At 49.5% G+C, this 27,995-nt stretch overlaps 2 protein-coding genes, 1 long non-coding RNA gene and 1 pseudogene across 6 annotated transcripts; 2 read left to right on the forward strand and 2 right to left on the reverse strand.

The window, feature by feature from the left end:
- Nucleotides 1-361: 361 nt before the first annotated feature.
- Rpusd3 (RNA pseudouridine synthase D3) lies at nt 362-4,247 on the reverse strand. Its single transcript, XM_059258368.1, has 9 exons — nt 4,114-4,247; nt 3,703-3,842; nt 3,082-3,126; nt 2,893-2,992; nt 2,135-2,242; nt 1,970-2,054; nt 1,635-1,758; nt 1,175-1,314; nt 362-705 (listed from the first exon to the last, which is right to left on the reverse strand). The coding sequence occupies exons 1-9, from the start codon at nt 4,236-4,238 to the stop codon at nt 454-456; spliced, it is 1,119 nt and encodes a 372-aa protein (XP_059114351.1). The 5' UTR covers nt 4,239-4,247; the 3' UTR covers nt 362-453.
- A 5,873-nt stretch (nt 4,248-10,120) lies between these two features.
- LOC131906049 (small ribosomal subunit protein uS19-like) lies at nt 10,121-10,596 on the forward strand (annotated as a pseudogene).
- Nucleotides 10,597-11,740: 1,144 nt separating this feature from the next.
- Cidec (cell death inducing DFFA like effector c) lies at nt 11,741-25,020 on the reverse strand. 4 transcript variants are annotated; one of them, XM_059258370.1, is made up of 6 exons: nt 24,974-25,020; nt 23,671-23,748; nt 22,113-22,266; nt 17,672-17,830; nt 17,399-17,589; nt 11,741-12,804 (listed from the first exon to the last, which is right to left on the reverse strand). In XM_059258370.1, exons 2-6 carry the CDS (start codon nt 23,721-23,723, stop codon nt 12,642-12,644), a joined length of 720 nt encoding a protein of 239 aa, XP_059114353.1. In that variant the 5' UTR covers nt 23,724-23,748; nt 24,974-25,020; the 3' UTR covers nt 11,741-12,641. The 4 variants fall into 4 exon arrangements, with proteins under 4 accessions (XP_059114353.1, XP_059114354.1, XP_059114352.1 ...); XM_059258371.1 differs by lacking the exon at nt 24,974-25,020 and adding an exon at nt 24,757-24,780; XM_059258369.1 differs by lacking the exon at nt 24,974-25,020 and adding an exon at nt 23,967-24,078.
- Nucleotides 21,838-23,620, forward strand: LOC131907283 (uncharacterized). Its single transcript, XR_009378358.1, has 2 exons — nt 21,838-22,520; nt 23,444-23,620. It is a non-coding gene; the product is annotated as an uncharacterized LOC131907283 (long non-coding RNA).
- Nucleotides 25,021-27,995: the final 2,975 nt, after the last annotated feature.

Consider the following 27,995-nt stretch of genomic DNA (forward strand, 5'->3'; position numbering starts at 1 on the left):
TGTGGCATTTCCCACCTGTATAGCCCTAGCTGCTGGGCCTCCAAAAGCGGTAGCCTGTGAATGTGTGCAGGGTGGAGTGAGGAGTGCTGAAATTCAATGACCTGTGTCCTTCAAATTCAGAAGAGCTCACGCTTGTACAGTGGTGCCTGCCTGTCCTCCCCGTACTTGGGAGGCAGAGGCAGGTGAATCTCTGAGCTCCAGTCCAGCCAGGGCTACATGGAGAAGCCCAGTCTCAAAAACAAACCTCCTCCTGGCCAGGAGTACGGCAGACTCCACCTCCAGACCGGGCCACTGTTCACTTGAGCAGAGAGCACAGTCCCTGGTAAACATTTGCTTTCCCAGAAGATCCTCAAAAGCAGGCTTGTGAGGTAGGACTTTTATTATTTGAAGTCCAGAGAGACCTCACCTGCCCAGCGCCGCACAGCGAGCAAGTGGCCTAACTGAGATTTGATCTTAGGACCTTGGGCTGGGCCACAGCCCTTCCTCTTCCGTTTTCCAGCTGGGGTCAAGCACTGTCGGTTGGGAGAGCCGTAGGCTCCGCAGGGACCGAGAAAAGTAGGAGGGCAGGGGTGCCAGAAGTTCCCTGGGCGGGTCCCTGGATCTGGGGCCCGGGAGGAGGAGGCGGTGCAAGTGCAGGTGCAGGGGCATCTGGGCCACCTGGGAAGGACGCAGGTGGAGGCGACTGAGGAGAGCTTCATCCAGGACCTGGGGTGGGAAGACGGCAGCCCATCGGAGTTCCGGCCAGAGGAGCACCCAGCTCGGATGGACCTCCCTGGTCTGCAACTGCAGAGACTTTCACTACAGGCAGGCCGAGTGTTCTCTCCGCACAGAGCGAAATTACATTTCAGCTGCTTTTGTGTCCAGTGAAGCCATGTGATTAAGCCTCTGGCCAATGGGAGGTGAGGAGAAGCCTGGATGCACAAAAACTTCCAGTCTCCTCTTCCGGCCAGAAAGCCATAGCCCTTGTCTCCAAGTGGAGAGCCAGGCCCACCTCTACCGCCCGCCCATTCTCTAACTTAACTCGAAGAAGAAATGATGCACAAACCCACTCAAAAGGATGGTGGACTTCGGGGCTGTTAGAGGTCAGCTGCCCCCCCCACCCCCCACCCCAAAGGCCAAGCCAGCCCCTCTAACCCTCCAAACATGGAGTAAGCATATAGGCCCGAGGACCTACCTGTGTCTGGGGCTTGGTGGTCTCGGCTGGCCACAGAAAGCGCTGGCCCAGGACGGTGCCCACTCGAGCAGCATAGGTATGGTCCCCGAGCACTGGGCAGAGCTGTAGGGCCATGTGCACCTGCAGCTGACTGGGGAACACTGAAAGATGGGTGGCAGGCAGTTGCTCTTCCTGACCATGAAGGACTGTTCCCAATCCCAGAGCCTGGGGATCTGCGAGGTGACCTCTGCCTCCACAGAGAGGCTCATGAGCAGATCAGGACAAGGACGGCTGACAACCCACCCAGCCTGGGGATGAGGATGTGTGCTGGGTGCTAGACCGTGGGTGTACACCTAAAACTGCTGCCTCCCGCTGAGCCCACTCACACCCCCCTGGGGTCCACCAGATGCTCTCTGGATGCTGCCAAGCACCGTCTTCCGCACAGGCTTTATCTCCCCAGCAGGGCACTGTTCAGACCCACCTGTCAGTGGCTGCAGCTGGACCAGGGCACAGCCACAGCCTGTGGCCATCACATGGAAATGGCTGAGGGTCCTCTTGACACCTTCTAGAATGTCCTTTCGAGATGGCGATGTCACCGGGACTGCCTAGGGTGCCGGTCAAGAATGACTTAGCACACGCCTAGGAGCCCCACTGAGCACCCCTGCTGCCAGCTGACTTAGGACAGGGCCTCAGAACAGGCAGCAGCCACTTGCCTGTTAGGGGACAGGGGAACTAGCCACCCCATGTGCACAGTACAGACTCCTCTGTAAGGCAAAACCTGAAAGGACTCCTCTTCTCTGGTGGCCTCTGACTCACAAGATCAACGCCATCCATGCGTTCCAGCTTCAGAGCCACGTGGACCGTCCCCTCCGAAGGCTCAGGGATGCCATCAGTGATGGCGCTGAGAAAGGGAAAGGAAGTCTCAGAGCAGCCGGCGGGGACTTCCCTCGGCCCTGGGGGGTCACCCCCCGCACCTCTCACCAGTAGGTGGCTGTGGGTCTCCGGGTTCTCCTAGAGTGAACAAAGAACTTCTGCAAGTGGCCAGCAGTCTGGGGACAGCTGGAGAGGAGCACAAGTCCAGAGGCCTCCCTGGAAGAAGGGGACATGTCACATAAAGCCTCATAAAAATGAGGGCCAGCATTCAGCACCCACATGGTGGGTCACAACTGTAACTACAGTTCCAGGAGACCTGATGCCCCCTTCTGGCCTCTGGGGGCACCAGACACGCACCCAGGGGCACGCAAATACACAGGCTAAACACACATTAAAAACAACTCTTGGGTCTTTTTAAAGGAGACCCTCAAGGGGCCGGAGAGATGGCTCAGCGGTTAGGAGCACTAGCTGCTCTTCCAGAGGACCTGGGTTCAGTTCCTAGCATCCACATGGTAGCTCACAACTTTAACTCCAGTTCCAGGGGATCTGAGACCCTCACACAGACATACATGCAGGTAAAGCACCAATGCACATAAAGTAAAAAAGTATATATAAAAAAAGGAGACCCCCCCGACACACACACATCCCCAAAGGATCACCAGCTTAAAGCCAAACAGCAATGCCAGGGTTACAGTCCAGACCTCCTGAGAAACAAATCATAAGGCCTTTTCTCTGGCCCCCAGAGAACTCAGAGCCAAACGCCCTAAGAGTTACTACGAATGCCCGAGTGTCTGCCACGTGCCAGGCACCTGAAAAGGACTTTGATATACAATGGGTGTAAAATGCTCACCGCACTCATCACTTACTTTCCAGGCGCTCGCACAACCTGGAGCTCCCGGTGTCCGAGCCCCAGGGCCCGGCTCAGCTGTGGCAGTACAGAAAGTAACGTCAGCTCCCCAGGCCTCCCTGAGAAGTAAGGGGAGAGGGCAAGTTGCCAGAGCACCATCCAACCATCTCCTCCCCACCAGCCTCTCCCTCCTTGTCCCTGCCCATACCTGTCACGGGCAGACCCTGTGGCTTGTTCAGTGTCACCAGAGGTCCTGAAAGATTCCATGGATGTCAGCAAAAGCAGGGCAGCCTGTGTGCACGCAGCCTCAGGGGTTATAAGTGCCCAACCCCACGCCAAACTGACCTTCCTGCTCCCTGCACCCCAGGGCCTTTGCACCTGCTGTTACATTGGCTCCAACATACCTCAGTACAATGTGTGCTCAAACTGGTTGGCCTCACACTCGCTATATAGCTAAGCCTGGTCTTGAACTCCCGATCCTCCTTGCCTCTACCTCCCAAGTTCTGGAATTACAGGTGTGGTCACCACTCCCAGAAACAGCAGAGACTCATTATTTCTCACATCAGAACGCTTGATCTCTCAAGGCAGGAGCTATATTTATCCCAGTACTGTGTATGTACCCTCCTCATTGCTACATGAACTGAGAGGTTCAGATCAACTGTGATTCCTAAAGGCACACAGCATGCTGCTTACAGACAGACCCCCAGTTCTAACTAATCCCAAAGCTTGTTCTGACAGGAAACTAACTTCTGCCACTGCCGTTCGGTGTGAAGGTTTCCTATGCCTGTCCCCATGATGCTGAGGCTCAGGAGCAGCAGGCTCCCCTCACCTTTCTGATCCACCACAGCTGCCCTCAGCACGTCAGCCAGCTCCTCCGGGCCGAGGTTCTCTGTCCGCAGCAGCCCCGGAAAGGGCTGGTCCTCCACTGGGTTCTTGCGCTTGCTGGAACCTTGAGGTTGAGGCCGACGTCTGAGAAAAATGACAGAAACCGGTACCTCCTCTGCCCATCCTGCCCAGTGCAGCCTTTTCTTACAAAAGCCTCAGAACTCCCGGGCTCAGCTGACAGTTGAGGTCCACATGCCCCCCAAGACTACAGAAGAGGCATCAGACGCTCAGAGCGCCAAGGATGTCGGTCGGGTCCCACAACACAGTTGGGATTAGAACCCAAGTCCGGATCTGAACGCCGAACCTCCCCTTGCCCTAGCCTCCTGCCTACACGGAAGTGGAGTGTTAGAATCACCGGGCCTCGATGCCGAAGCACGCATCTCTCGGCCGTGCGCCAACCCCCAGCCCGGGACGCCAGGCCCCAGAGACCCAACGCCAAACACGCCAGGAACCCATCACCGGAGCAAAGCACAGACGCATGCGTGTCCACGGGACTGCCCACCACGTGCACCCTCCATGCGCCGATTGGTCAGACAGGCTGTCAATCAGAACACCGAGCAGGCGGAGCTCCGAGGAGGGAAGGAAAAGTGCCACTTGGGGCTCAGCTTTGGGGAAAACTGAGGCACGAGGCGGGGAGGTTTACTCGCGGTAGAGGACGTGTCTTGGACTAGAAAGAGGCGAGCTTGCAGATTGTCGTTTTAGTTCTCGGGACCCTTAATCTGAAAACCTCCCTTGTAAAGCAGAGGGAGAAAGGACACCTGCATGGAAACAGTCTGCGACATAAAGTGTCCCAAGACTGTGGCAAGAGTTCCTGGGTTCGATCCCCAAGCACCACACGAAGACCAAGATCACAGATCCAGACTGGGTTGGAGACCAACAGAGGAAGGCGGGTTACTGAGGTCCAGGCCTGCGTGTTCCAGGACAGCCAGGGCTACACAGAGACAGAGAGAGGGAGGGAAGAAGCGAGGGACAAAGACAGGTTACAAGATGGTGATTAACTTTTTGAAACAGACATGTTTGGCGTTTCCTGGAATAGGCTGTAAAGACTCATTTGTAGTTAGGCTTACTCGTGACGCATAGCCCAATCCTTGAGAAACAGAGGTTGAATTATAAACAGCAACGAACCGAGTTTGTCTTTATTGTAAGATGGCTTTTAAGCCTACGATCAAGACTGGCTTTGTGTCTCAAAAACATCACTCATAGGCATAAAATAAAACAAGCTGGAGAGATGGGTCAGTGGTTAAATCGCTTGCTGTTTCCAGCACCCACATCCTTAGACTCACAATTTCCTGTAACACCTGTCCAGTAACCCCTGTTCAAAGGGATCCAATTCACACACACACACACACACACACACACACACACACACACATATATATATGTATATATACATATATACATAATTAACAATAAAATACAGACTGGGCCTTTAATCCCAGCACTGGTCTACACAGTGTGTTGCTGGACAACCAGAGCTACATGACCCTGAAGCAACAACAAAAAAAGCCCCAAAAGAAATAAAATACAAAAAAGTAACAATATGCACATAATAAAAATAATGAAATAATATAATTGAAAATAATAAAACTAGTATCTTTTTTGAAAAAACAGTGGGGCATGGTGACACATATCTTTAATCCCATCACTTGCTAAACTACATCCCCAGGCCTGAAAGGGCTTTGCTGAAAGGATTCCAGCACTAGACTGTTGCTTCTGGCAGAGGAATCAGAGGGATGCAATAATCCCTCTCTCTTCCTCTGTTTAGAGCAGTAGTTCTCAACCTGCTGGTCACGACCCCTTTCAGAGTCAAATGGTCCTTTCACAGGGGTTGCCTAAGACCATCAGAAAATAAATATTTATATTAAGATTCATAGCTGGGGGAGGGGGGGCTGGAGAGATGGCTCAGAGGTTAAGAGCATCGACTGCTCTTCCAGAGGTCTTGAGTTCAATTCCCAGCACACACATGGTGGCTCACAAATATCTGTAATGAGATCTGGTATCCTCTTCTGTATACATAATAAATAAATAAATCTTAAAAAAAAAAAAAAAGAGTCATAGCTGGGCAGTGGTGGCGCATGCCTTTAATCCCAGCACTCAAGAGGCAGAGTCAGGTAGATCTCTGTGAGTTCGAGGCCAGCCTGGGCTACAAAGTGAGATCCAGGACAGCCAGGGCTATTATACAGGTAAACCCTGTCTCCAAAAACCAAAAAAAAAAAAAAAAAAAAAAAAAGATTATGAAGGGAGTGCTCCCATGATGGTATTGACAGCTTTCTAAGAAGGAGAGGAGAGCAAAGAGATGTCTCCGCATGAGACAGCTTCTTCATACTGGGGTGCACCCAAAAGTCTCCTGCATATGCTAAGTAGGTATTGGCTCCATGCTCTTGGACTCTGCAGCCTCAAGAACCATGACCCAGATCAAACTGTGTGTGTGTGTGTATGATTTGCTTTATTTTTGTTTATATGTAAGTGCCTGTGTGTCTGTGTGTAAGTGTATATTACATGTGTTGCAGGTGCCCCGAGAGGCCAGAAAAGGGCATCAGATCCTCCAGGGCTGGAGTTTCAGGCAGTTGTGAGCTTCCATGTGGGGCTGGGAACTGAACTCAGGTCCTCTGCAAGAGCAGCAAGTGCTCTCAACCAGCACCATATATGTAAACATACTAATAATCAGCTGTCCCAGTTGTGTGCGTGTTTGTTTTCAGTCCTGCAGATGGACCCAGAGCCCCACACCGGCTGGGCAAGCACTCTCTCACCGAGCTGCACCCTCATCTGGTTTCAGGTGTTTTGAATAGCAACAGAAAACAGATGAATGTGGAATGAGTGATGAGGGACCTTGCTTGAGAGAAGGAGTACCTAGCCTACCAGCACAGCACATGCCTGGGTGGGTTTATGAGGAGGCTTCCGGGAACAACTGGAACCTAAGAACTCTGACCTAATGAATGGGTGAACCATTCAGAATTTGGATGCGCTCTTGGGAGGTGATGGAACTGTGGAAGGTGGGGCCTGCTTGGAGAAGTAGGTCATTTGTTGTGGGGGGCTCTCCTTGGAGGCTATGTCTTACATTGGCTCCTTTCTGTTTTGGGTCTATCAACTTCCGGCCTACAATGCTGTGAGCTACTCAGCTACAGCCTCCTCACCCAATAGATTGCAGTCTCTATTAAGACAGGGTCTTACTGTGTAGTCCCGGCTGGCCTGGAACTCACAGAGATCTGCCTCCTCTGCCTCTTTGAGTGCTGGGATAAAAGGCATGCACCACCACCGCCTGGCCCAGAGGACAACTTTTCAGTCTGTTCTTTCCTATAACATGGATTCTGGGGAACCAGACTCCGGTCATCAGGCTTGGCAGCAAGCACCTCTACCTGATAAGCTCTGTGGCCAGACCCTGTATGATTAATCTTTTTATTTATTTATTTTTAATTTTCTGTTCACAAGTGTTTTGTCTGCATACATCTAGGCATATGATGTTCAAGCTTGAGGCCTGAGGCCAGAAGAGGGCATCAGATCCTCTGGAACTGGAGTTACAGGTAGTTGTGAGCCACTGTGTGGGTGCTGGGGAGGGAACCCAGCTCTCTGGAAGAACCAGTGCCTTTCATTACTGAGCCGCCTCTCCAGCCCCCTGCACGATTCATCTCGGAAGTTTTGGTTCTGTCTTTTTGTTTTTTTTGTTTTTTGTTTTTTTTAATTTTATTTATTATGTATACAGTGTTCTGCCTGCATGTGTCTTTGCAGGCCAGAAGAGGGCACCAGATCTAATTGCAGGTGGTTGTGAGCCACCATGTGGTTGCTGGGAATTGAACTCAGGACCTCTGGAAGAGCAGTCAGTGCTCTTAACCACTGAGCCATCTCTCCAGCCCTGTTTTTGTTTTTTGAGACAGAGTCACACTACATAGCCCCAACTGACCTGGAACATGCTGTGTAGACCAGGCTGGCCTCAAATATGTGTTAGTCCTCCAGCCTCTGCTTCCTGAGTGCTGGGATTACAGGCATATCCCTAAATCTGTTATTGTTTTAAACACTTATTTTTGAGGGGGTGTTGGTGATGCTGTTGTACATTTGTAGAGATCAAAGGGCAGCGTGTGTGATCCAGTCTCTCCTCTCACCATGTGGGTTCTAGGGACTGAACTCAGGTTGTCAGGCCTGACAGCAAGCACAGTTATCTGCTGTGGGAAGTTCTGTATGGCAAATGTGTTGCTAATTAGTCGATAAATAAAACACTGATTGGCCGTTGGCTAGGCAGGAAGTATAGGCGGGGCAAGGAGGAGAATAAAGCTGGGAAGTGGAAGGCTGAGTGAGAGAGACACTGCCAGCCACCACGATGAGAAACAGCTTGTGAAGATGCCGGTAAGCCACGAGCCATGTGGCAAGGTATAGATTAATGGAAATGGATTAATTTAAGCTATAAGAACAGTTAGCAAGAAGCCTGCCACGGCCATACAGTATGAAAGCAATATAAGTCTCTGTGTGTGTTTACTTGGTCGGGTCTGAGAGGCTGTGGGACTGGCAGGTGAGAGAGATTTGTCCTGACTGTGGGCAGGCAGGAAAACTCTAGCTACAGTTATCAGCTATAACACCTCAATCCATGATTTATTCTTGGGCCCGGGAATATAACTCCGTGGTAGTAGAGTGCTTGCCTAGCGTGTGTGAGATTCTTGACTCAAAAAAAAGTCATAGATTTTTTTTTTAAACCAGTTTTTTGTTTTGTTTTGTTTTGGGTTTTTTGAGACAGGGTTTCTCTCTGTAGCTTTGAAGCCTGTCCTGGAACTCACTCTGTAGACCAGGCTGGCCACACTCACAGAGATCTGCCTGTCTCTGCCTCCTGAGTGCCGGGATTAAAGGCATGCATGTGCCACCACTGCCCGGCTAAAACCAACTTTTAAAGAATATATCTGGGCATGGTGGCACAGGGCATTAATGCTAGCACTCGAGAGGTAGAGGCAGGCAGGGCTCGTGTGACTCTGAGGCCAGCCTGTTCTATGAGTTCCAAGACAGCCAGGACGACAGGACTGTGTTATATGCGCAACACAGGAGGGACTGGGGACAAACTTGGCAAAAAAGAAAGAAAAAAGGCAAGTGGCTTTACCTTGTGTGGCTCCACCTGGAGTGTGTGACTGCTGCTGTAGACAGGCGGTATTCCTGAAGCCTTCTGGGAGGTCTCCTCTGCATCTCAGAAGCAGCTTGAGCAAGGACTCAGGAACAGATTAGGCAAAGTGCACGCTCTAATCCTAGCACTGGAGAGGTGGAGGCTGAAGAATCAGTTCACAGTCATCCTTGGCTACATAAAGTCTGAGGCCAGCCTGAGCTACGTGTCTAAAATATATACGAGGGTCAGTGAGATGGCTCTGCCAGTAACGGGGATTGATACCAGGTCTGACAGCCTGAGTCTGATCCCCAGAATCCACATGGAGGGAGGAGAGAACCAACTCCTCAAGTTGTCCATTAACCTTTGTGCTATGGCATGTGCATGCCAATACATATCTAAAAACAAAACAAAACAAAGACAAAAACAAAATATGTGTTTGGGTTTTTTTGTGTATGTATGTATGTATGTATGTATGTATTTGTGTGAAAATAGAAGGGGGAAAAGGAAGAAAGAGAGAGAGAGAGAAAGAGAGAGAGACTAGCGAAAGGCTGGTTCATGGCCCACTCAGCTAAGCAGACATCTCCTCCACCAACGGTGTCTAGCCCCAGGAAAGGCTGTTTCCCCGTTTGGACCAGCGCCCGGCACTCCAGAGGCTATAGTTTCTTTACTCTTGGTCCCCCTAGATGCCCCATGGCAGGCTGCCCTCTCTTGTTCCCTTCCCACAGACAGCTACCTTCATTCCAGTGGGCCCCGAGCTCCTGGAAGAAGAGGAGGAGCCAAACTTTGCCCGGGCTCAGGGCTCAGTGCCAGGTGGCAGCCACAGTCAACTGCTGAACTTGTGAAACGACCCCAGGAGAAGAGGCCGGGGACAAACACCAGCTTGCATCAGCCCCCTCTGGCTCCGTTACAACTTTGCAGCGGGTGTGGACAGGCGGGCGCTTCAGCAATGGGAAACAGGACTGATGCAAACCAGCCCTCCAGAAGGCCAAGCCCTGGAGCCAGCCTGTCCTGAGCCAGCCTCCAACCACATCTATAACTGTGTGAGGGCCCAGAAGAGAAAGTGCACTTGACCTGCCCTTGGCTGCTCTTCTCACACTTGGCTCCAGGCGTGGGGCAGCTGCCAGCAAAGGCTTTCCAGACAAGCTTGAGGAGCTTGGCCCTTTGCTTTAGTGTTTTCTAAATCCAAATAAGCTTTATAGGGAGGGTTGTGAAATTATGTTAGCTTTGGATCTGAGAACCAGGCTGAAGCCTGACTTCCTACAGGCCTACTCTTTTCCGCTTAGGTCGGTTACCCATCACTAAAAACTGGGGGTCCCTTTTCTGAGCAGCCTCCAAGATGGCTGAAGTGGAGCAGAAGAAAAAATGGACCGTTTGCAAGTTCACCTACTGCAGGGTGGACCTGGACCAACGGCTGGACAGTTGATAAACAGCTGATGCAGCTGTACAGCACCCCAGAGATGGCACCTTCACCATGGCCTGTGGCAGAAGCAGTACTTGATACTCAAGCGTCTGAGAAAGGCCAAGAAGGAGGCGCCACCCTTGGAGAAGGTGAAAACCCACCTGAGGGACATGATCATTCTCCCTGAGATGGTACGGAGCATGATGGGCGTGGACAACCACAAGTCCTTCCACCCAGTGGAAATCCAACCAGAGATGATCCGCGACTACCTGCGCGAGTTCTCCATCACCCACAAGTCCGTGAAGCACAGCCAGCCTGGTATTTGTGCCACCCATTCCTCCAGCTTCATCCCCCTCAAGTAGCTGTGGCCAAAAAAGACTCATGTTTAAAAAAAAAAAACTGGGGCTCACTCTGAAAGACCTGACTCCTCCTCCTCCTCCTCGGTCTCCGTTTTGTTTTTGCAGTGCTGGGGTCCCTGCGCTAGGCTAGAGACCCGCCTTGCCATCCTGAGGGTGGAGGTGCTGAGCATAGACGGAACTATGTACAAGCTGGCACAGGCATTGATAAACCGCCCTGTAGATGGACTAGGACCTTTCAACCTGAACACAAGAAAGCTTATCATAAAATACAACAGTCGGGAATCCAGAGTGGTCTGATCCACCTTACAGGCAAATTTCATTCAGAAACGGACACATACAAGGATTACATGGGCTGCCTAAATATCAAATGTGGCAATTCTCAAAAACCAACTGCAGATTTTTATTTTAACATGTATTTATTTGTTGCATCTCACAACATTAAAAAGGAACAGAGCTGGGATGTAGCTCAGTTGGTAGAGCATTTGCCTAGCATTCCGTTAGCCCTGGGTTCTGGGTTCAATCCCCAGTGCTATGTAAGTTGGACATGGTGGTTCACAGCTGTAATGCTAGCACTGAGGAGGAGGAAGCAAGAGGATCAGAAGTTCAAGGTCCTCCTCCACTACATAACAAATTTGGAGCCGGCCTGGGCTACATGAGACTCTGTATCTAGAAGAACAAACAGGGCTACTGATACAGCTCATCACATAAAAGCAATTGTGTAAGCCTGACAACCTGAGTTGAGTCCCTGGAGCCCAGAGTGGAACAAAAGTGGTCCTCTGACCTCCACACCAGCACCATGGTACTGGAATACCAGCACACACACACACACACACACACACACACCACACACATATACATACATATACACACATAATACACAGACACACACACACACCACATACACACATACATACATATATACACATACATAATATACACATAACACATACACACATACATACATATACACACATACACACACACACCACATACACACATACATACATATATACACACACAGACACACACACACACACACCACACACACACACACACACATACACGCACGCACGCACCAATAATGATAAGTGCTCTCCCCTGTACTTGTTGTTGGCAAATGGTTTCACACAAAGAACACGGACAAAGATGAGGTATCAGCATAAATAATTTACTTCAGACTCTAATACCATACATTAGTGGGGACTGAGAACAAGAGGAGGAATTGTGTGACTGTCCTGGGGACATAAACTCTATCCATTCGGCACAGGAGGGGCACCGATGACAGGCAAAGCCACGATTCATTCCAAGTCCAGCTTGGTGAACCGGTGAGTTTACTAGTTACTTTCAGGAGGGGCCTGGGTGACTCCAAATCATCTGCATTACCCCAAAGTCCCTCCCTCACACAGGTGAGGGCCCCCCCAAAATCTGCATCAATGTCATCCTGGCTTTAGTTAACCTACTACCTCTTATACGCTCTAGCATCCCCCAAGATCATGGACAGCTGGGGGGCTGAAGGGAGGAATGACTAGGATTTCAGGAGAGGCCCCCCAATCTCCCCTCCTTTTCTTCTACTACAAAGTGTTAACTCTTTCCACACCATAACCATGGGCCTCGCTGTCACTGCGGGGTTCATCTTGTGGTCTTTGGTGATGTCAAAGTATTCTGGAGGTCACCACAGCAGTGTCTGCTGCATGGTGAGCATGGTCCAGGTCAAGGCAGGAGGGGACAGCAGAGAGGGAGTGGCACATAGGGGTGGCATGTGAAGACAGAGTGGCAGACTTTGTGCCACAGCCTGCCAGGGACAAATGCTGGTCCCCTAAAGCTACCTGCAACAGGAAGGCAGGAACTGGGCCCAGCCAGGAAGTTCTCCTGTGACAAGCCACGCTAGGACTCCAGCCCTTCCTGCGGTTTCCTTGGTGCTGTGTTGTGAAAAAAGGTGCAGGTGGGTGAGAAGCTCTCCAGCTGCCAGGCTTGTGGGTGCTTCTAAGCAGAGTGCAGGGTCCCCAGTCACATCCTTGGCTGGGGAAGGCCTCTGAGGACTTAGGTCTTCACTGAAGCATCTTCAGACAGGCGGGGAGGAGGGAGGAGGTCTTGGCCTTGGAAGCCTGTTCTTCCTCAGTGGCATCCAGGAACTGCTGCATGTAACTGGAGGTGCCAAGCAGCATGTGGCCTGTGGCCTGCATGCTAAAGAGGGCCCAGCGGAGCATTTCCCTGGGAGGCAGACAGCAAGGCATGCAGGTCAGACCTAGAGACTACTCCCCACCCTATCCTCCCAACTGTTTTCTCCATTTTTCTATGCTGGACTAAAACATCTGGCTTCAAGTTAGATTTCTTTCTCTTTCTTTTTCTTTTATTTTTATTTATTTATTTGTTTATCTATTTATTTTTGGTTTTTCAAGACAAGGTTTCTCTGTGTAGTTTGGTGCCTGTCCTGGAGTTGGCTCTGTAGACCAGGCTGGGATTAAAGGCGTGCACCACCACCGCACTACTATATTCGAAGGACTGGAGGTGAAGCTAATTTAGTTGAGTGCTTGCCTTTCATGAACAAAGCCCTGGGTTTGATCCCCAGGGCTGCAAACCCGCTGTGGTAATACAGGACTGTAAACTTAGGACTCCCAGCACTGCTGAGGCAGAAGCAGGTGGACCAGAAGTTCAAAGTCATCCTTGGCTACATAGCAAGTGTGAGGCCAGGCTGGGACACATGAGACCATGTCTCAAAACAACAACAAACAAACAAACAAACAAAAACCCTTTAAACTGCTCTGGTTCTGAGGTTCTGAACTCCAGCTTCAAGACATGTAAAATGGGTTATGAGTTTGAAATAATGTGAAGCACTCAGCATGTGATCTGATGTACAGAAAATGGGAAATGAAGCCAAGGGCAGCTGGCCGAATGCAAGTTCTCCCACAGCTATTTACGAGGGTTCGGGGAAGCTCACTAGGGGTTACTGGTCTAAGAAACACTGCTGCCTAAGTGTTGACCTTGTCTTCTCGGGGCCATCGAGATGGCTCAGTAGAGATACTCGTGGATGCCAACCCCAGTAATCTGAGTTCTATCTCAGGGACTCACATAGTGGAAGAGAACCGCCTCTCAAAATTTGTCCTCTGAGGGCCACACTCAGGCCATACGAAAGCTCTGGGCCAGTGAGCTCAGATACACACGGGGACCGACAGACAGACAGACACACACACACACACACACACACACACACAAAATAAATGTAATCTTTTAAAGAGAGACAACCTGTCTTATGCCATGGCAGGCATGTGCTCATACACATACATATGTACACATTAAGTATATAAATGTTTTTAAATTAACTTCTATTAACCTTTATTCAATATGTGGATTTAAGTTCCGGGTGGGATCAAGGGGAGTAGACATATACTTAGAACCATAAGCAGCTCACATAAGGCATATTTGAGGGCTGGAGAGGTAGCTTGGTGGTTAAAAGCCTGTGCTGCTATAGTAGAGGACTCAGTGGGCTCCTGGCATCCATGACAGGGGCTCACAGCCACCTGTAACACCAGCTCCAGGGGATCAGACGCCTGTGGCCTCAGCAGGCACCTGTATTCACATGCACAAACTCTCCTACAAACAGACAGACGAACAGACAGACAGACACACACACAGAGGCACATACACAGTAAAAATAAGATATTTAAAAATTGAACTAAAAACCTGGATGTGGTGCCCATGTTTAATCCCAGTGCTTGGGAGGCAGAGGCAGGGAGATCTCTGTGAGTTCAAGGCCAGCCTGGTCTACAAAGCAAATTCCAGGACAGCTCCGATTACATAGTGATACCCTGTCTCAAAAAAGCATATATTTGTGTGTGTGTGTGTGTGTATGTATGTGTGTGTGTATGTATGTGTGTGTGTGTGTGTGTGTGTGTGTGTGTGTATTTTAATTTAGGGGCTGGAGCTGATGACTCAGTGGGTAAAATGCTTTCCATACCTCCATGAGGACCTGGGAACCATGTAAAACTGGGTATGGTCACCTGTATCTGTAATCCCAGCGCTGCTCTTGTGATGGGACGCAGAGACAAGGGACTTCCCTGAAGCTTTCAGGCCAGCAAGCCTGGCATAAACAGCAGAAAAACCACAAAGAAAGCCTGCTTCAAGCAACATGGAAGAAGAGACCAACAACACCTCGGGCTGTCCGCTCACTTCCAAATGCATGCTATGGCACGTGGGTGCCCACACTCACACAGGTACAGACAAAGACGGACTGGGTGTGGTGGCACACACTTTAATCCCAGCACCCTGGAGACAGAGGCAGGGGGATCTCTGAGTTCAAGGCCAGCCTGGTCTACAGAGCAAGCTTCAGGAGAGTCAGGGCAACACAGAGAAATAAAAAAGAGAAATAAAGATATAAAGACTGAAAAAATATATTAGGGCTAGAAGTATAACTTAGTGGCATGTGTGCTTGTCTGGTGTGTATGAAGCCCCGGGTTTAATCCCCAGCATTGAAGCGTGTGTGTGTGTGTGTGTGTGTGTGTGTGTGTGTGTGTGTGTGTGTGTGTGTTTCTTTTTGTGGCTAGGGAATTGGACACAGGGCCTTAGGCAAGTGCTCTACCATTAAACTATAGCCTTGGCTTTCTTTTCTTTCTTTCTTTTTTTAAGTTTATTTATTTACTTTATGTAGATGAGTACTCCATCTGCATGTATTACTTTATGCCAGGAGAGGGCATCAGATCCCATTAGAGATGGTTGCGAGCCACACCATGTAGTTGCTGGGAATTGAATCCGGGTCCTCTGGAAGAGCAGCCAGTGCTCTTAACCTCTGGGCCGTCTCTCCAGCCCACTCAGCTTTCTTTTTACTTTCTTATTTTGAGACAACATCTCACTAAGTTGCCCAGGTTAGCCTTGAACTCACCCTGTAGCCTAGGCAAGCCTCTAACTTGCCATCCTCCTGTCTTAACCTCCTGAGCAGCTGGGATTTTCAGGCCTGTGCCACCATGTATGGCTTTCCATAGGTGTTTTCCTGCAGTGCCTTCCGAGTTACTTCTCACATCTGAGCACTGAGGCTTTGAGTCTAGCCAACCAGTCTTCAAAAGGGGTGAAAATGTTCTACAAATGAGTGAACCTGGACAACAGGATTCTTACGGGGAAAGCCAGCCATGACAGAACAAACATTGTTTGATCCCATTTCTATGAGGTGTCTCGGCTACATCAACAGAGGAACAGAAAGTAGGAAAAAGGTCAGCAGGGTCTCAGGAGAGGACTGAGAACTGTTATTTCCTGAGCCCAGCTTCTGCTGCCTGGTGCAAAGGTTCTGGAAACATGACGACGCTTACTCAACATGGCCAGTTACTTCATGCTGCCGAGCCAGACACTTAAAGTGAGCACAACAGAAAAAGGCTGGATGTGCAGATTGTAGCACAATTTTTTGGGGGGACGAGGTCTCAATGTATAGCTCTAGCTAGCCTGGAACTTGATATGTATACCAGGCTAGTCTATAATTCAGAGAGATCTACCTACCTCTGCCTCCTGAATGCTGGCTGGGATTAAATTAGTTCGCTATCATACTTGACCGTTAGCACATTAAAAAAAAAATCACAGTAACAGCACTAAGTCATTCAGCTAACCACAGTTTGACATTACCTTTTATTTTTATTTTTTTGGTTTTTCGAGACAGGGTTTCTCTGTGTAGCTTTGTGCCTTTCCTGGATCTCACTCTGTAGACCAGGCTGGCCTCAAACTCACAAAGATCCACCTGCCTCTGCCTCCTGAGTGCTGGGATTAAAGGCGTGCGCCACCACCGCCCGGCCGGCATCACCTTTTAATTTCTCTGTTTTTCTTTATCTCCCCCCCCCCCCCCCCCCCCCCCCCCCCCCGTCTCCACAGGGTTTCTCTATATAACAGCTCTAGCCGTCCTGGAACTTGCTCTGTAGACCAGGCTGGCCTTGAACTCACAGAGACCCACCTGCCTCTGCCTCCCAAGTGCTGGGATCAAAGATGTTAGCCACTATCTTATTTTTATTTTTTATTTTTTTCATGTATAGGTGTGTGTGGGATGTGGGGGTTATGTACCTGAGTGCAGTGCCCAGAGAGGTCAGAGAGGGCGACATAACCCTTGGAGCTGCAGCTGTGTGTGGTTTGCAGTTGGTGCTGGGAACTAAACCTAGGTCCTCTGGATGAGTGGTACCCTTTTTTCATTTTTGTTTTTGAGACAAGGTCTTATCTGGCCCAGGCTATCCTTGAACTCCTAATCTTCCACCTCCAAAATACTGGGATTATAGTTACATTTTCTTTTCTTTTTCTTTTTTTTTTTTTTTTTTTTGGTGGGGCGGGGATGGTGGTTTTGAGACAGGGTTTCTCTGTATAGCTTTGGAGCCTGTCCTGGAACTCGCTCTGTAGACCAGGCTGGCCTTGAACTCACAGAGATCCGCCTGGCTCTGCCTCCCAAGTGCTGGGATTAAAGGCGTAGGCCACCACAGCCCGACTACATTTTCACTTATAAAATTACTAGCTGTGGAAATAGCTAAGGAAGGATATGAGTGTGTGCGTAGCATGTGTGTGGCCCTGGGTTCTATCTCCAGCACACAAAAGAACGTTCACTGGGCATTAACTATGTGAAATTTACTTTTGGGGGTGAAAAAAAATGTACTTTTAATCTTAAATTACCTTCTGCACACCTACTGTAAATCAAGTCACTTAGACAGGTCCCTTCCTAGATGTGGCTGTCATTCTTTGTTAGCCTAGTGCCAACCCAGCCCCTGAGAGAGTTCAGCTTTGGGCACACCGCTAGGGCCTCTGCCTTAGCTTCTCTCCCACGCGGTCCCCAGCTGTCACATCCACCTACTTCACAATGCGCTTGGCCCTGTAGCAGTGCAGGTCATAGGAAAGCGAGTATGTGTCGTAGAGGGTCGCCTTCACGTTCAGGCAGCCAATGAAGTCCTGAGGGTTCAGCTTGTACAGGTCGAAGGTCACCCGGGCCACGTCGATCTTCTTAGTGGGCTTCTGGGAAAGGGATTGCTGCGGTCTCTTCTTGCGCTGCAAGAGGAGCCCGTGTTAGCTCGCCTCTGGGACTCCTCCCACGCTCTCAACACTCACCCCTACCCGGGGAGACTGTCACCTGTTCTGATGGGGGCTTCCACTTCTGTCCCTTCTGCAGGACCATGAATACAGTATCTCTTGCTAGGGCTTGGAAGTATTCTTCAGTCTCAACAACCGTGCCGTCTTCCTCCAGCACCAGGGAGAAGGGCTTGTCTTTAAGCTTCAAGATATCCTGGACCTGGAAGAGAACTTTGGTGACATTTCTGCCATCCCTATGGAGCCACAGCGTTGAGGGGCGAGGACCCCCATTAAAGCACCCCAGCTGCCAACCATGCATGCAACCGACTGTTACTGTGGGGGCCCCACTCAGGACCACGTCTTAGCACTTCCCAGTACCAAGAAACAGTGTAGTCTAATAACACAGAAGGGGAGTCGTATGTGTGGTTTTATTTAGTGAGATATAAGTTACACACCATGAGCTTCACTTTTTGAGGGAGTTGGGGGCAATACTAGGAGTCAAATCTAAGGCCTCAGGCATGCTGGGCAAACTCTGCAACCCTGATCTACATCCCCAGCCTTCTTTGTACTTTGTTTGGAGATAGGGTCTTACTAAGTTGCTTAGGTTGGCCTGGAACTCACTGTGTAGCACAGGCCGGCCTCCTGGTTAGATCTTCCTGCCTCAGCCTCCTAAGTAACTGGGGTTACAGGCCTATACCACCAGCCAGTTGGACTTTACTATGGTGGGGATGGTATTTTTGTTGTTGTTGTTGTTGTTTGTTTGTTTTGTTTTGTTTTAAGACAAGGTCTTACTATGTAGCCATGGCTGTTCTGGAACTTGCTATATAGACCAGGCTGGCCTCAAACTCACAGAGATCTACCTGCCTCTGTTTCCCAAGTGTTGGGATTAAAGGCATGCACTACCATGCCTGGCGACTATTTTTAATTTTTATTTATTTATTTATTTGTTTGTTTGTTTATTTATTTATTTATTCAGAGCTAAGGACCGAACCCAGCCAGGGCCTTGCGCTTGCTAGGCAATCGCTCTACCACTGAGCTAAATCCCCAACCCCTAAAATTTTATTTTTAATTATGCATATATGCATGTATATGGGTGGGACTGTACACCTGCCCACAGTGTCTATGCTATGCCCCGGAGCTAGAGTTACAGGTGATTGTGAGCAGCCCAGTGTGGGTGCTGGGAACTGAACCTGGGTCCTTTACAGGAGCAATGCATGCTCTTAACATCTAGATGGTGACCTGTCTAGCCCCAACCTGCACTATTTAAAAGAATACAGTTCAGTCAAGTTTGATGGATGGTGTACACTGGTAATCCTAGTATTCAGAAGGCAGAGACAGGGGGATTTCAGCAAGCTCAAGGCTAGCCTGGTCTGTACATAGAGACAGAGGCCAGCCAGGACTGTACACCGAGACCCTCTCTCCAGGAAAAGTGGGGAGAGGGTGAAGAAAGAAATAAAAAAAGTATCCAATTCAATGTTGAGTTGAAGCCTGTCCCCCTGACTGAGTCTGTGGTAATTTGAACAACAATAAACAATCTGTTATTATCATTATATCCCATTAAATGTCTGGTGTTCTGGGGTGGTGGCGCACGCCTTTAGTACCAGCACTTGGGAGATCTACAGGCAGGTCTACAGAGTGAGTTCCAGGAGGACAGCTAGGACTACACAGAGAAACTCTGTCTCAAAAACACTCTCCAAAATATAATGTCTTTTTGTATCAATAAATTAGTAAATTTAAAGCCTGAGGCAGAATTGTGTTTGCTTGGTATAGAATACATCTTAGAAAACAGTTAATATAAGGAGAATAAAAAAATAAAGTTAAAAACAGTTAACCCACTGAGAAAAATAAAAATATTACACAGGGAAGCCCAACTGTGCAAATCTATTCAGATAATCAAGTTAAATGAAACAAGAGAATAAAAGGTATATATGTTTGTAAGCATAATTCTTTATCTTCTTTCTTTCTGTGTTTGTTTGTGGTGTGAGGGATTGAGCTGAGGTTCGTGCTAGGAAAAATATTCTTCTGACTAAGCTACATCCCCAGGTGTCAACTATATATATATATATTTGGTTTTTCAAGACAGGGTTTTTCTGTGTAGCTTTTGGAGCCTGTCCTGGAACTTGCTCTGTAGACCAGGCTGGCCTCAAACTCACAGAGATCCCCCTGCCTCTGCCTACCGAGTGCTGGGATTAAAGGCTTAAAAAATATTTTTTAAGCATTTATTTTATATGTATTAGTGTTTTGTCTGCATGTATGTGTGCACACCATATGCATTCAGTGCCCTTGGAGGCCAAAGAGGGCATCAGATCCCCTGAAACCAGGTCATGTGAGAGCTGGGAACTGAACCTCTGTCCTCTGGAAGTGCTTTTAACCACTGAGCCATGTCTCTAGCCCCAACAACTTCTTTGTAATCTTGTTCCTGCCAAAGCTATATAGCATGAATGGAAGAAACGGTCTTTCAAAACTGAGGGACAGGGAATAAAATTACTGTCCTAGCTGTCGCCATCTTCAAGAGCCAGCTGGAGGGCTCAGCAGGGAAGGGTGCGTGCAGTGCACACTTTAGCATTTGAATTCAATGCCTGGAGGCCACAGGAGGAGAGAGCTGGCTCCCGAAAGTTGCCCTCTGACCTCCACATGTACCCCGTGACATGGGCATGCCAGTACTCATGCACACAGCATACACTTGCAGTAATAATTTTAAAATATCAAGTAAAACTGTCCAGATTTGGGGACAACCAGCAGTGCTCCAATGGGTCTCAAGCTGAGCTTTGCTGGTGTTACATTGTTTTCTCATTTTGGTGGCTGAGGAACATTAAGAGAATATAAGTAGATAATCACTACAAAAACTAAAATTTAAACAGCTCCAAGGCTTTCTCTTACTCTCTGAAGTGAACTGTTACTTGGCAACCACATCTATATTCTCCCCTCCACACCTTTGTGCTGCCAGATGTGGAGTCTAAGTCCAGAAACCTCACCTCGAAGGCTAAGTCAGCAGACGTCCACAGCCCTGGCAGGAAGAGTCCCTTCTGACTGTATTGCAGAGATGGAGTCCCTCTGTTGCTCCCTGTATCCCCTGGCAACAGAACCCTGACTAGAAGTTTCTACAGTTCTACAACTCCAAGGCTCTCCTGAAGCACCCACTGAAAAGGAGAGCCCCCAGCCTGAGCCATGACCAAGTCTCTGGGGATGGGAACAAGGGGCATGAAGTGTCGGAACTGGTTATAAGAACACCCTAAAGATGGAAGTGGTCCCCAGAGTTCAGAGCAAAGAGGGGACCAGTCCTTTTGATTCAAGGCAGACTCAGCCACAGACCTCCCAAGGAGACAACAACCCAACTCCTAGGAAGAACAGAGCTCATTCACAGGAATGAGATGGAACCCCCACCGCGAAGGTTAAGTCCGCTATGCTCTCTGCCTGCTAAATTGACTCTGACACCTGAAAACCTAATCCAAATGCTTGACTTGTGTGGGGCACCTGGACCCACAGGTGCAGGGGTTCCAGCCCCATGCAGCTGATACTAATGGGCCAGAGAGGCCTGAGCCCACAGGACAGATAGAAGCAAAATTAGAAGAGGCTGTAGAAGGGGGCGGGGGAGGAAGGATGAGAACTGGGTCCTGCTCTTAGTACTCCCCGCTTCTGTTAGTACAGGAGCTGGCTGCCCTGGGTTTCCACTAATGGGAGCGTACTAATTTTCCAAACAAAGGCTTTTCCTGGAAGTTCCAGCCTGGGAGACACATACAGGGAGACTTGAGTGGGGGCGGTTAGGAGATGCAGACCGGAAGCACTGAAATCCTGTTTCCTCAATTTCTGAAACATCTACAAGGTTGTTTTTATGTTGTTTAGTTTTATTGTGTGTATGTGTGTGTGTGGCGGGGGGCAGTGTTTAAGTCTGGGTCTTGTTATATAGCCCTAGCTGGGCAGGAACTCCGTATGTAGAGACCAGGCTGACCTCAAACTCGTGGTCCTCCGGCTTCTCCTCCGCGCACATACTCAGCCTTGGTTTTAATTTCTTTTGAGACGTATTCTTTGTAAAGCTCAGAGTATCCTGGAACTCACTTATGTAGCCCAGGCTGGCCTCAGACCTGAGCTCTTCCAACCCCAGTCTCCCAAGTCCTGGACTCCGGGAAGGAGCCACGATGCCTGGCTCATTTCTCCAAGTGTAAGAGATACCGACTGGGTAAAGGGAAGGAAGGGCCTTTCAGCAAGAAAATAACCACCCACCCACTGACCCACTGTTAGTGTGTAAGATGGCAATGTCCTGCTCTCCTTCTGTCGCTTGACCATGTCACTTAACCAACCACACACGCAGCTCTCCAGGCAGGCAATGCCAAACCTCCAGCTCTGACACCACAAAGAACGTTTCACCGCTTAAAAAACGTCCCGTGCACGCGCATGCGCACAGAATTCCAGCTCGGGGACCTGGAAGACGGAGGCAGCTGGCAGGGTCAACTCTCAGCCAAGGCCTGGAGAGAGTCTTTGCAGGGTACAGGCAGATGCCTTACCTTGCCCAGGAGGTCCTCCAGGCTGTGCGCCATGATGCCTTTGCGAACCTTCCGATCTGCTGTGCTAACTCGACAGGGCCTCGCCCTGGGGGCTTTCCGGCTGGGCTTAGACACCAGCTGTTGGGTCACCACGGCAGTGCTCACTGCCACATGCCTGGGGACATGAGTGTGAACATCAGATGACCTGCCTGTGGCCACTAGGTCCACCCACACCTGTCTGCTGAGTTCACGGCTGACCCTTCCAACCCATCATGGCTGCTCCAGGTGGCCTTCACAAAGCCCGTCAGAAGATTCATCTCCGATTTGGATGGGCAGGAAAATCAGCGGGGATCTTGCTTAAATCAGCCCCACTTCCGTGCCTCTGAGTGGAGCCTAAGGGATTGCGTGTCTGACAAGTCCCCAAGCCGGGTCAGTGTGGCTTGGACCAGCCGCATTCCCCTGTGGATGGCTCTGCTTTTGTGGCCTTGTTCACCTTGCCTGTGAATTGGGGTGAAATGGAGGGGTGGTGGCAGCCTACTGAGTATTTGGGGGACTCTAAAGTACACAGTGTAAAAAGAAAGGAGTGGAGGGAATCTGGGTCTGGGATTCTCTGGGCTCCGATTCAAAGTTTGTCTCTGCTACAGATTTGCTAGGTGACAGAATACCCAGCCCGTGACTCAGTTTCCTCATCTGTTGACTTGGCATAATGGCCCCCACTTCCCAAAGTACTAGTGAGGCTCCTGGGAAATCAGGAATGAAAGCACCCAGTGCCAAGTCTGGCCCTTTCTACTCCAGATGTGATGGGAACTGTGGCAGTGGTGGCAGAGAGAGAGAGAGAAAGATGGGGCCTTGTCCAGACGGCAAGATCTTGGGTGCCACTCTAGGCCCCCTGAATCAGATCTGTGGGGCTTATTGTAGGATTTTGTTTTAATGGGTTCTTTGCTTATTTATTTTTGAGATAGCATCTCAGTATGTAGCCCTGGAACTAACTTTTCTCCTCTCTTCTCTTCTCCTCTTCTCTTCTCCTCCTCCTACTCCTCCTCTCTTCTTCTTCTTCTTCTTCTTCTTCTTCTTCTTCTTCTTCTTCTTCTTCTTCTTCTTCTTCTTTTCTTCTTCTTCTTCTTTCTTCCTCTCTCTCTCTCTCTCTCTCTCTCTCTCTCTCTCTCTCTCTCTCTCTTTCTCTCTCCCTCTCCCTCTCTCTCTGGACCTGGAACTTTCTATGCAGACCAGACTGTCCTCAAACTCACATGCTTCTGCTTCCCAAGTGCCAGGATTCAAACTGTGTGTCACCATGCCTGGCCGTATCTGTTTCAGATACAGACGACATGATTTTTTTTTTTAATCTTTTTTAGATAGGATGGCCTATGTAGCTCTGACTGACTTGGAACTTGCTGTGTCCACTACAGTCTAGCCTTGAACTCACCAGGATCTGCCTGTCTCTGCCTCCTGAGTGCTGGGATGAAAAGCATGTACCACCACATCCAGCCCCTATATGGTTTTTATACCTAGTAAAGTTTTCAAAGTTCTAACAGATGGCTCCCCAGGTTCCCCCTTCCTTTCTATCCCTGGCTGTCCTTACCTGGACAGTGACTTGGGGTACAGAAGGCTGAGAGACTTCATGGCGTAGTCCATCCTTGTCAGTTGGATTGTGTTGGACCTGGATGGGAGGCAGAAACCTATCTGGTTAGAGTGTGAAGGGAGGGAGTGGTCCCTCTCTCTCTTTCTTTCTTTGGCCCAATGCACCCCACCCCCACATAACAGCCCTCTGCCCCAGTCTCTCATCCTACCCCCATTTCCCCAAATCCATACCGACTACAACTGAGCCACCCCCACCCCACCTATTCCGCAGCTACTCCCAGCCCCAGCACAACTCACTCCATGTTTCTCTGCCCCAAGCTCTGGCGACACTGAGCTGAGGAGCCCAGCTCAGGGCTGAAGAGGCCCTCACTGATTTGTTTCTGTCCCTGGGGACAGAGTCCACGTTGTGTTGGCAGGAGGTGTGAGTCACACTACCTCATGCTGTGAGAGACCTGAAAGTCACCTATTGTCCAGAAACTCCACAGGCAGCCAGACCTTGGAGAGCCTGCTCTAACTATGGGCCCTTGAGCAATAAAGCCCTCCTGAGGCTTAGCGCCGGCCAAGAGAACTTGTAAAAGGCAGCCTAGGTTTAGTTGTCACCCACCCAGAGCCCTTGGCGCCATGACTAGTGTGACAGAGGAGCTGACGCTGCACTTCTATGGAACCTTAACTAATGTAGTTAGATAACTCCTCTGGTTCGTGACATCGAGTACCCACGCTGGGCATCACAGCTCTAGCAGGTAGTACTGGGCTCATGTGCCTCTGCTTTTCCTCCTGTATGGCTTTCTCTGGTTCTTGCCTGCTGAGCTGCAAATCCCCCGCACAGGCAATCCCTTCTACCTGCAATGCTTGTCTCAAACTCAGAGCTCAACATGAGCCACCTAGAAGCCCCAGCTTCCCGCTGCTAACTCAGGAAAGCCTTTTCTGGTTGCTCACAGAATGACCCCTCCACCCTGCCCTTCTCTGTCCATTTGTGCTGTCCCTCCTGGGTCCCTGCTGTCCCTATTTTCAGCCCTTAGCACAGGGAGTGGGTCTGAGCACAGGGAGTGGGTCTGAACACCAGGACTGGGCAGGCATGGAGAACTACCTCCTCAGTCAGGTAAAATCATTCTTCCCTTCTGATAACCCGGGCTCTCCACAGGTCAGCCCGACAGAGCTAGAGTCCCCCTCACCCCCACTTAATGCTACCCCAGCACTCTGGTTTCAGCCCTGTTTCTTATACCCCACCCCTCACATAGCTCCACCAAATCCGCCACACCTGCTCTCTAGTAGCCAAATACCCCAGTTCCTCTCCTCCCCCTCACCTCCTAGTCTCCTGGCAATACCGCGTGGCCAGGCACAGCCCAGGCCTCCCTCCATTTTATGTCCATCTCCTGTGAAGCCACTCCCCTGGCCCCCAGCCCCAGCTGGGGAAAAGAGCATAGGGAGTGAGTCTGAAACTCTTCCCTAGGGATTTCAAGCCAGACTCACTTCCAGAAAGCCCCGAAAGGGGGAAGAAGGCATGTTTCGAAAGCGCTAGAAGGAAGAGTTACTGCCCAGGACATGGTACCAGGCAAGAGGGCACAGAAAGTAACTGTTGTGGGCTGTGCTCCACCCCCCACAGGCTGCTTGTGCTCACACGTGAGTTGCCTTCGGTCAGCCCTGGATTTTCCTCTCTGCATAAGGAATAACGCTCCTGTTGAAGCCACCTTGGTGACTCAGAGCTGTTATCTCAGCACTCCATAGACTGAGGCATAAAGAGGGCCACGAGGGCTGGAGAGATGGCTCAGTGGTTAAGAGCACTTGACTGCTCTTCCAGAGGTCCTGAGTTCCATTCCAACAAACGCACATCAGCTCACAACCATCTGTAATGGGATCAGATTCCTTCTTCTGGTGTATACATAAAATACACGAATAAATCTTAAAAAAAAAAAAAAAAAAAAAAAAAAAAGAGCACTGGCTGCTAAAAAGGGGAGGGGGGGGGGGAGCTGGGCGGCAGCGGTACACGTCTTTAATTCCAGTACTTGGGAGGCAAAGCCAGGCGGATCTCTGTGAGTTCAAGGCCAGCCTGGTCTACAGAGAGAGATCCAGGACAGGCACAAAAACTACAAAGAAACCCTGTCTGGAAAAAAAAAAAAAAAAAAGGGAGGGGGAGGGCCATGAGTTTGAAGCTAGCCTGGGCTATAGAGTAAGGTCCTGTCTCAAAAACAAAAATATATACATAATGAAAACTTTTGCAACTTAGGCACTCAATAGAATTGATTGTTATTGATAAAATATTATATGTAATAATAGAAGCAGAGATTAGGACAAAGTGAAATATATAATATTAAAATAAAATATCTTGCCAGGAGTGGTAGGTCATGCCTGTAATGTCTACAATCCCACCCAGCACATGAGAAGCCAAGGCAGGAAGACTGCTGTGAATGAGACCAGCCTGGGCTACAGGGAGTTTATGGACCAGCCTGGGCTACAGGGAGCTTATGGACCAGCCTGGGCTACAGGAAGTTTATGGACCAGCCTGGGCTACAGGGAGTTTATGGACCAGCCTGGGCTACAGGGAGTTTATGGACCAGCCTGGGCTACAGGGAGTTTATGGACCAGCCTGGGCTACAGGGTGGGAAATCACAAATCTTGGGTCTAGTGAAGTACAGGCCTCAAGAGACAGTGGCAGGAGGATCATTTCCAATTCAAGACAAGGCTGAGCTATAGAGTCTCAAAAAAAATTAAGAGTGTAAGATCTATGATCTATTGCTATAAATACTACAACTAAAAAATAAAATAAAAAGCCCAGCAAGATGACCCAGTGAGTAAGGGCACTTACTGTCAAACATGACAGCCTGAAATTGGTCCCCAGGACCCACATGGTAGAAAGAGAGAACTGACTCCCACTGGTTGTCCTTGAATGAACCAACACACCAACACACACCAACACACACACACACACACACACACACACACACACACACACACACACACACACACAAATGTCCACATCAAAACCTCTACAAAAACCATTCACATTATGTCTAGCGTTGGAGAGATGTCCCAGTGGTCAAGAGCACTGGCTTCTCTTCCAGAGGATCCAGGTTTCCAGCACTCATATGGCAATTCCCCGTGGTTTACAACTCTAGTTCCCGGGGATCTGGCGCTCTCTTCAGGCCTCCGTGAGTACTGCATGCAGGTGGTGCAAAGACATGCAGGCAAGACACTATGTATGTAAAAATAAATCTTCAAAAAGTCTGACATTCAGAGAGGCAGAAAAGGAAAAATTTTCAGTGTGGCCACACCAGGAAAAGTGAGAGGAGCAACATCTTCAGCACTGTTTTTGGGGTGTGGAAGGTAGCTCTAGGATTTCACAGAACAACAACAACAACAAAACTGGACAACTGGAGATGGTGGCACATGACTTTAATCCCAGTGCTTGGGAGGCAGAGGCAGGGGAATCTCTGTGAGTTCGATGCCAGCCAGAATGACATGGTGGATTCCAAGCTAACCAAAGCTACAAAATAAGACACTATCTCAAAATTAAAATAAAATTGAGGGACAATAAATATGCATAGCCAAGCAGTCTTGCTCAAACAATTGTAATTGACTGCTACTTCCAGTCTGGGGTATAGGTCCTGCAGTTGCTAGGTAGAGAATTGCCTCCCGGACTATTCCTGGCTCTTTCGACAAGCTGAAAAGGAGAACTGACTGGCTCAGAAGGAGATCAGAGAAGAGGGGCCGAATCAGAATGAGGATTGTGTCTTCAGGTTTAGGGCAACCACTGGAGACTTGTAGGCACTGCTATGGTGGTTTGGAACAGAATGCGGCAAAAGCTTATTGCTGGCAATCTGTAATGTCTCTTTAAATCCTTTTTCTATCTATTTATTTTATCTTTTAAAAGAATTTTTATTTTGTGTATAAATACGTGCGTGTATATATATATGTGCACCACATGCATGCAGTGCCTGTGGAGGCCAGGAGAGGGTGATAGATCCCCTGGAACCAGAACTGCTGTATGGTGCTGAGAACTGAGCTTCCTTCCTCTATAAGAGCAGCACACAGCCGGGCGGTGGTGGCGCACTCGGGAGGCAGAGCCAGGCGGATCTCTGTGAGTTCGAGGCCAGCCTGGGCTACAAAGCGAGTTCCACGAAAGGCACAAAGCTACACAGAGAAACCTTGTCTCGAAAAACCAAAAAAGAAGTGCTGCTCACCACTGAGCCGTCTCTCCAGCACCCCCCCCTTTTTATGTGGGTATGTATGTGTGTATGTGTGTGGGCATGTGAGCATGTGTGGAGGTCAGAGGACAGTTTGCTGGAGTTGCTTCTCTCCTTCCACTCTGTGAGTCCTAGGGATAAAAGC

Source organism: Peromyscus eremicus, chromosome 3, assembly GCF_949786415.1.
Source record: "Peromyscus eremicus chromosome 3, PerEre_H2_v1, whole genome shotgun sequence".
NCBI lineage: Eukaryota > Metazoa > Chordata > Mammalia > Rodentia > Cricetidae > Peromyscus > Peromyscus eremicus.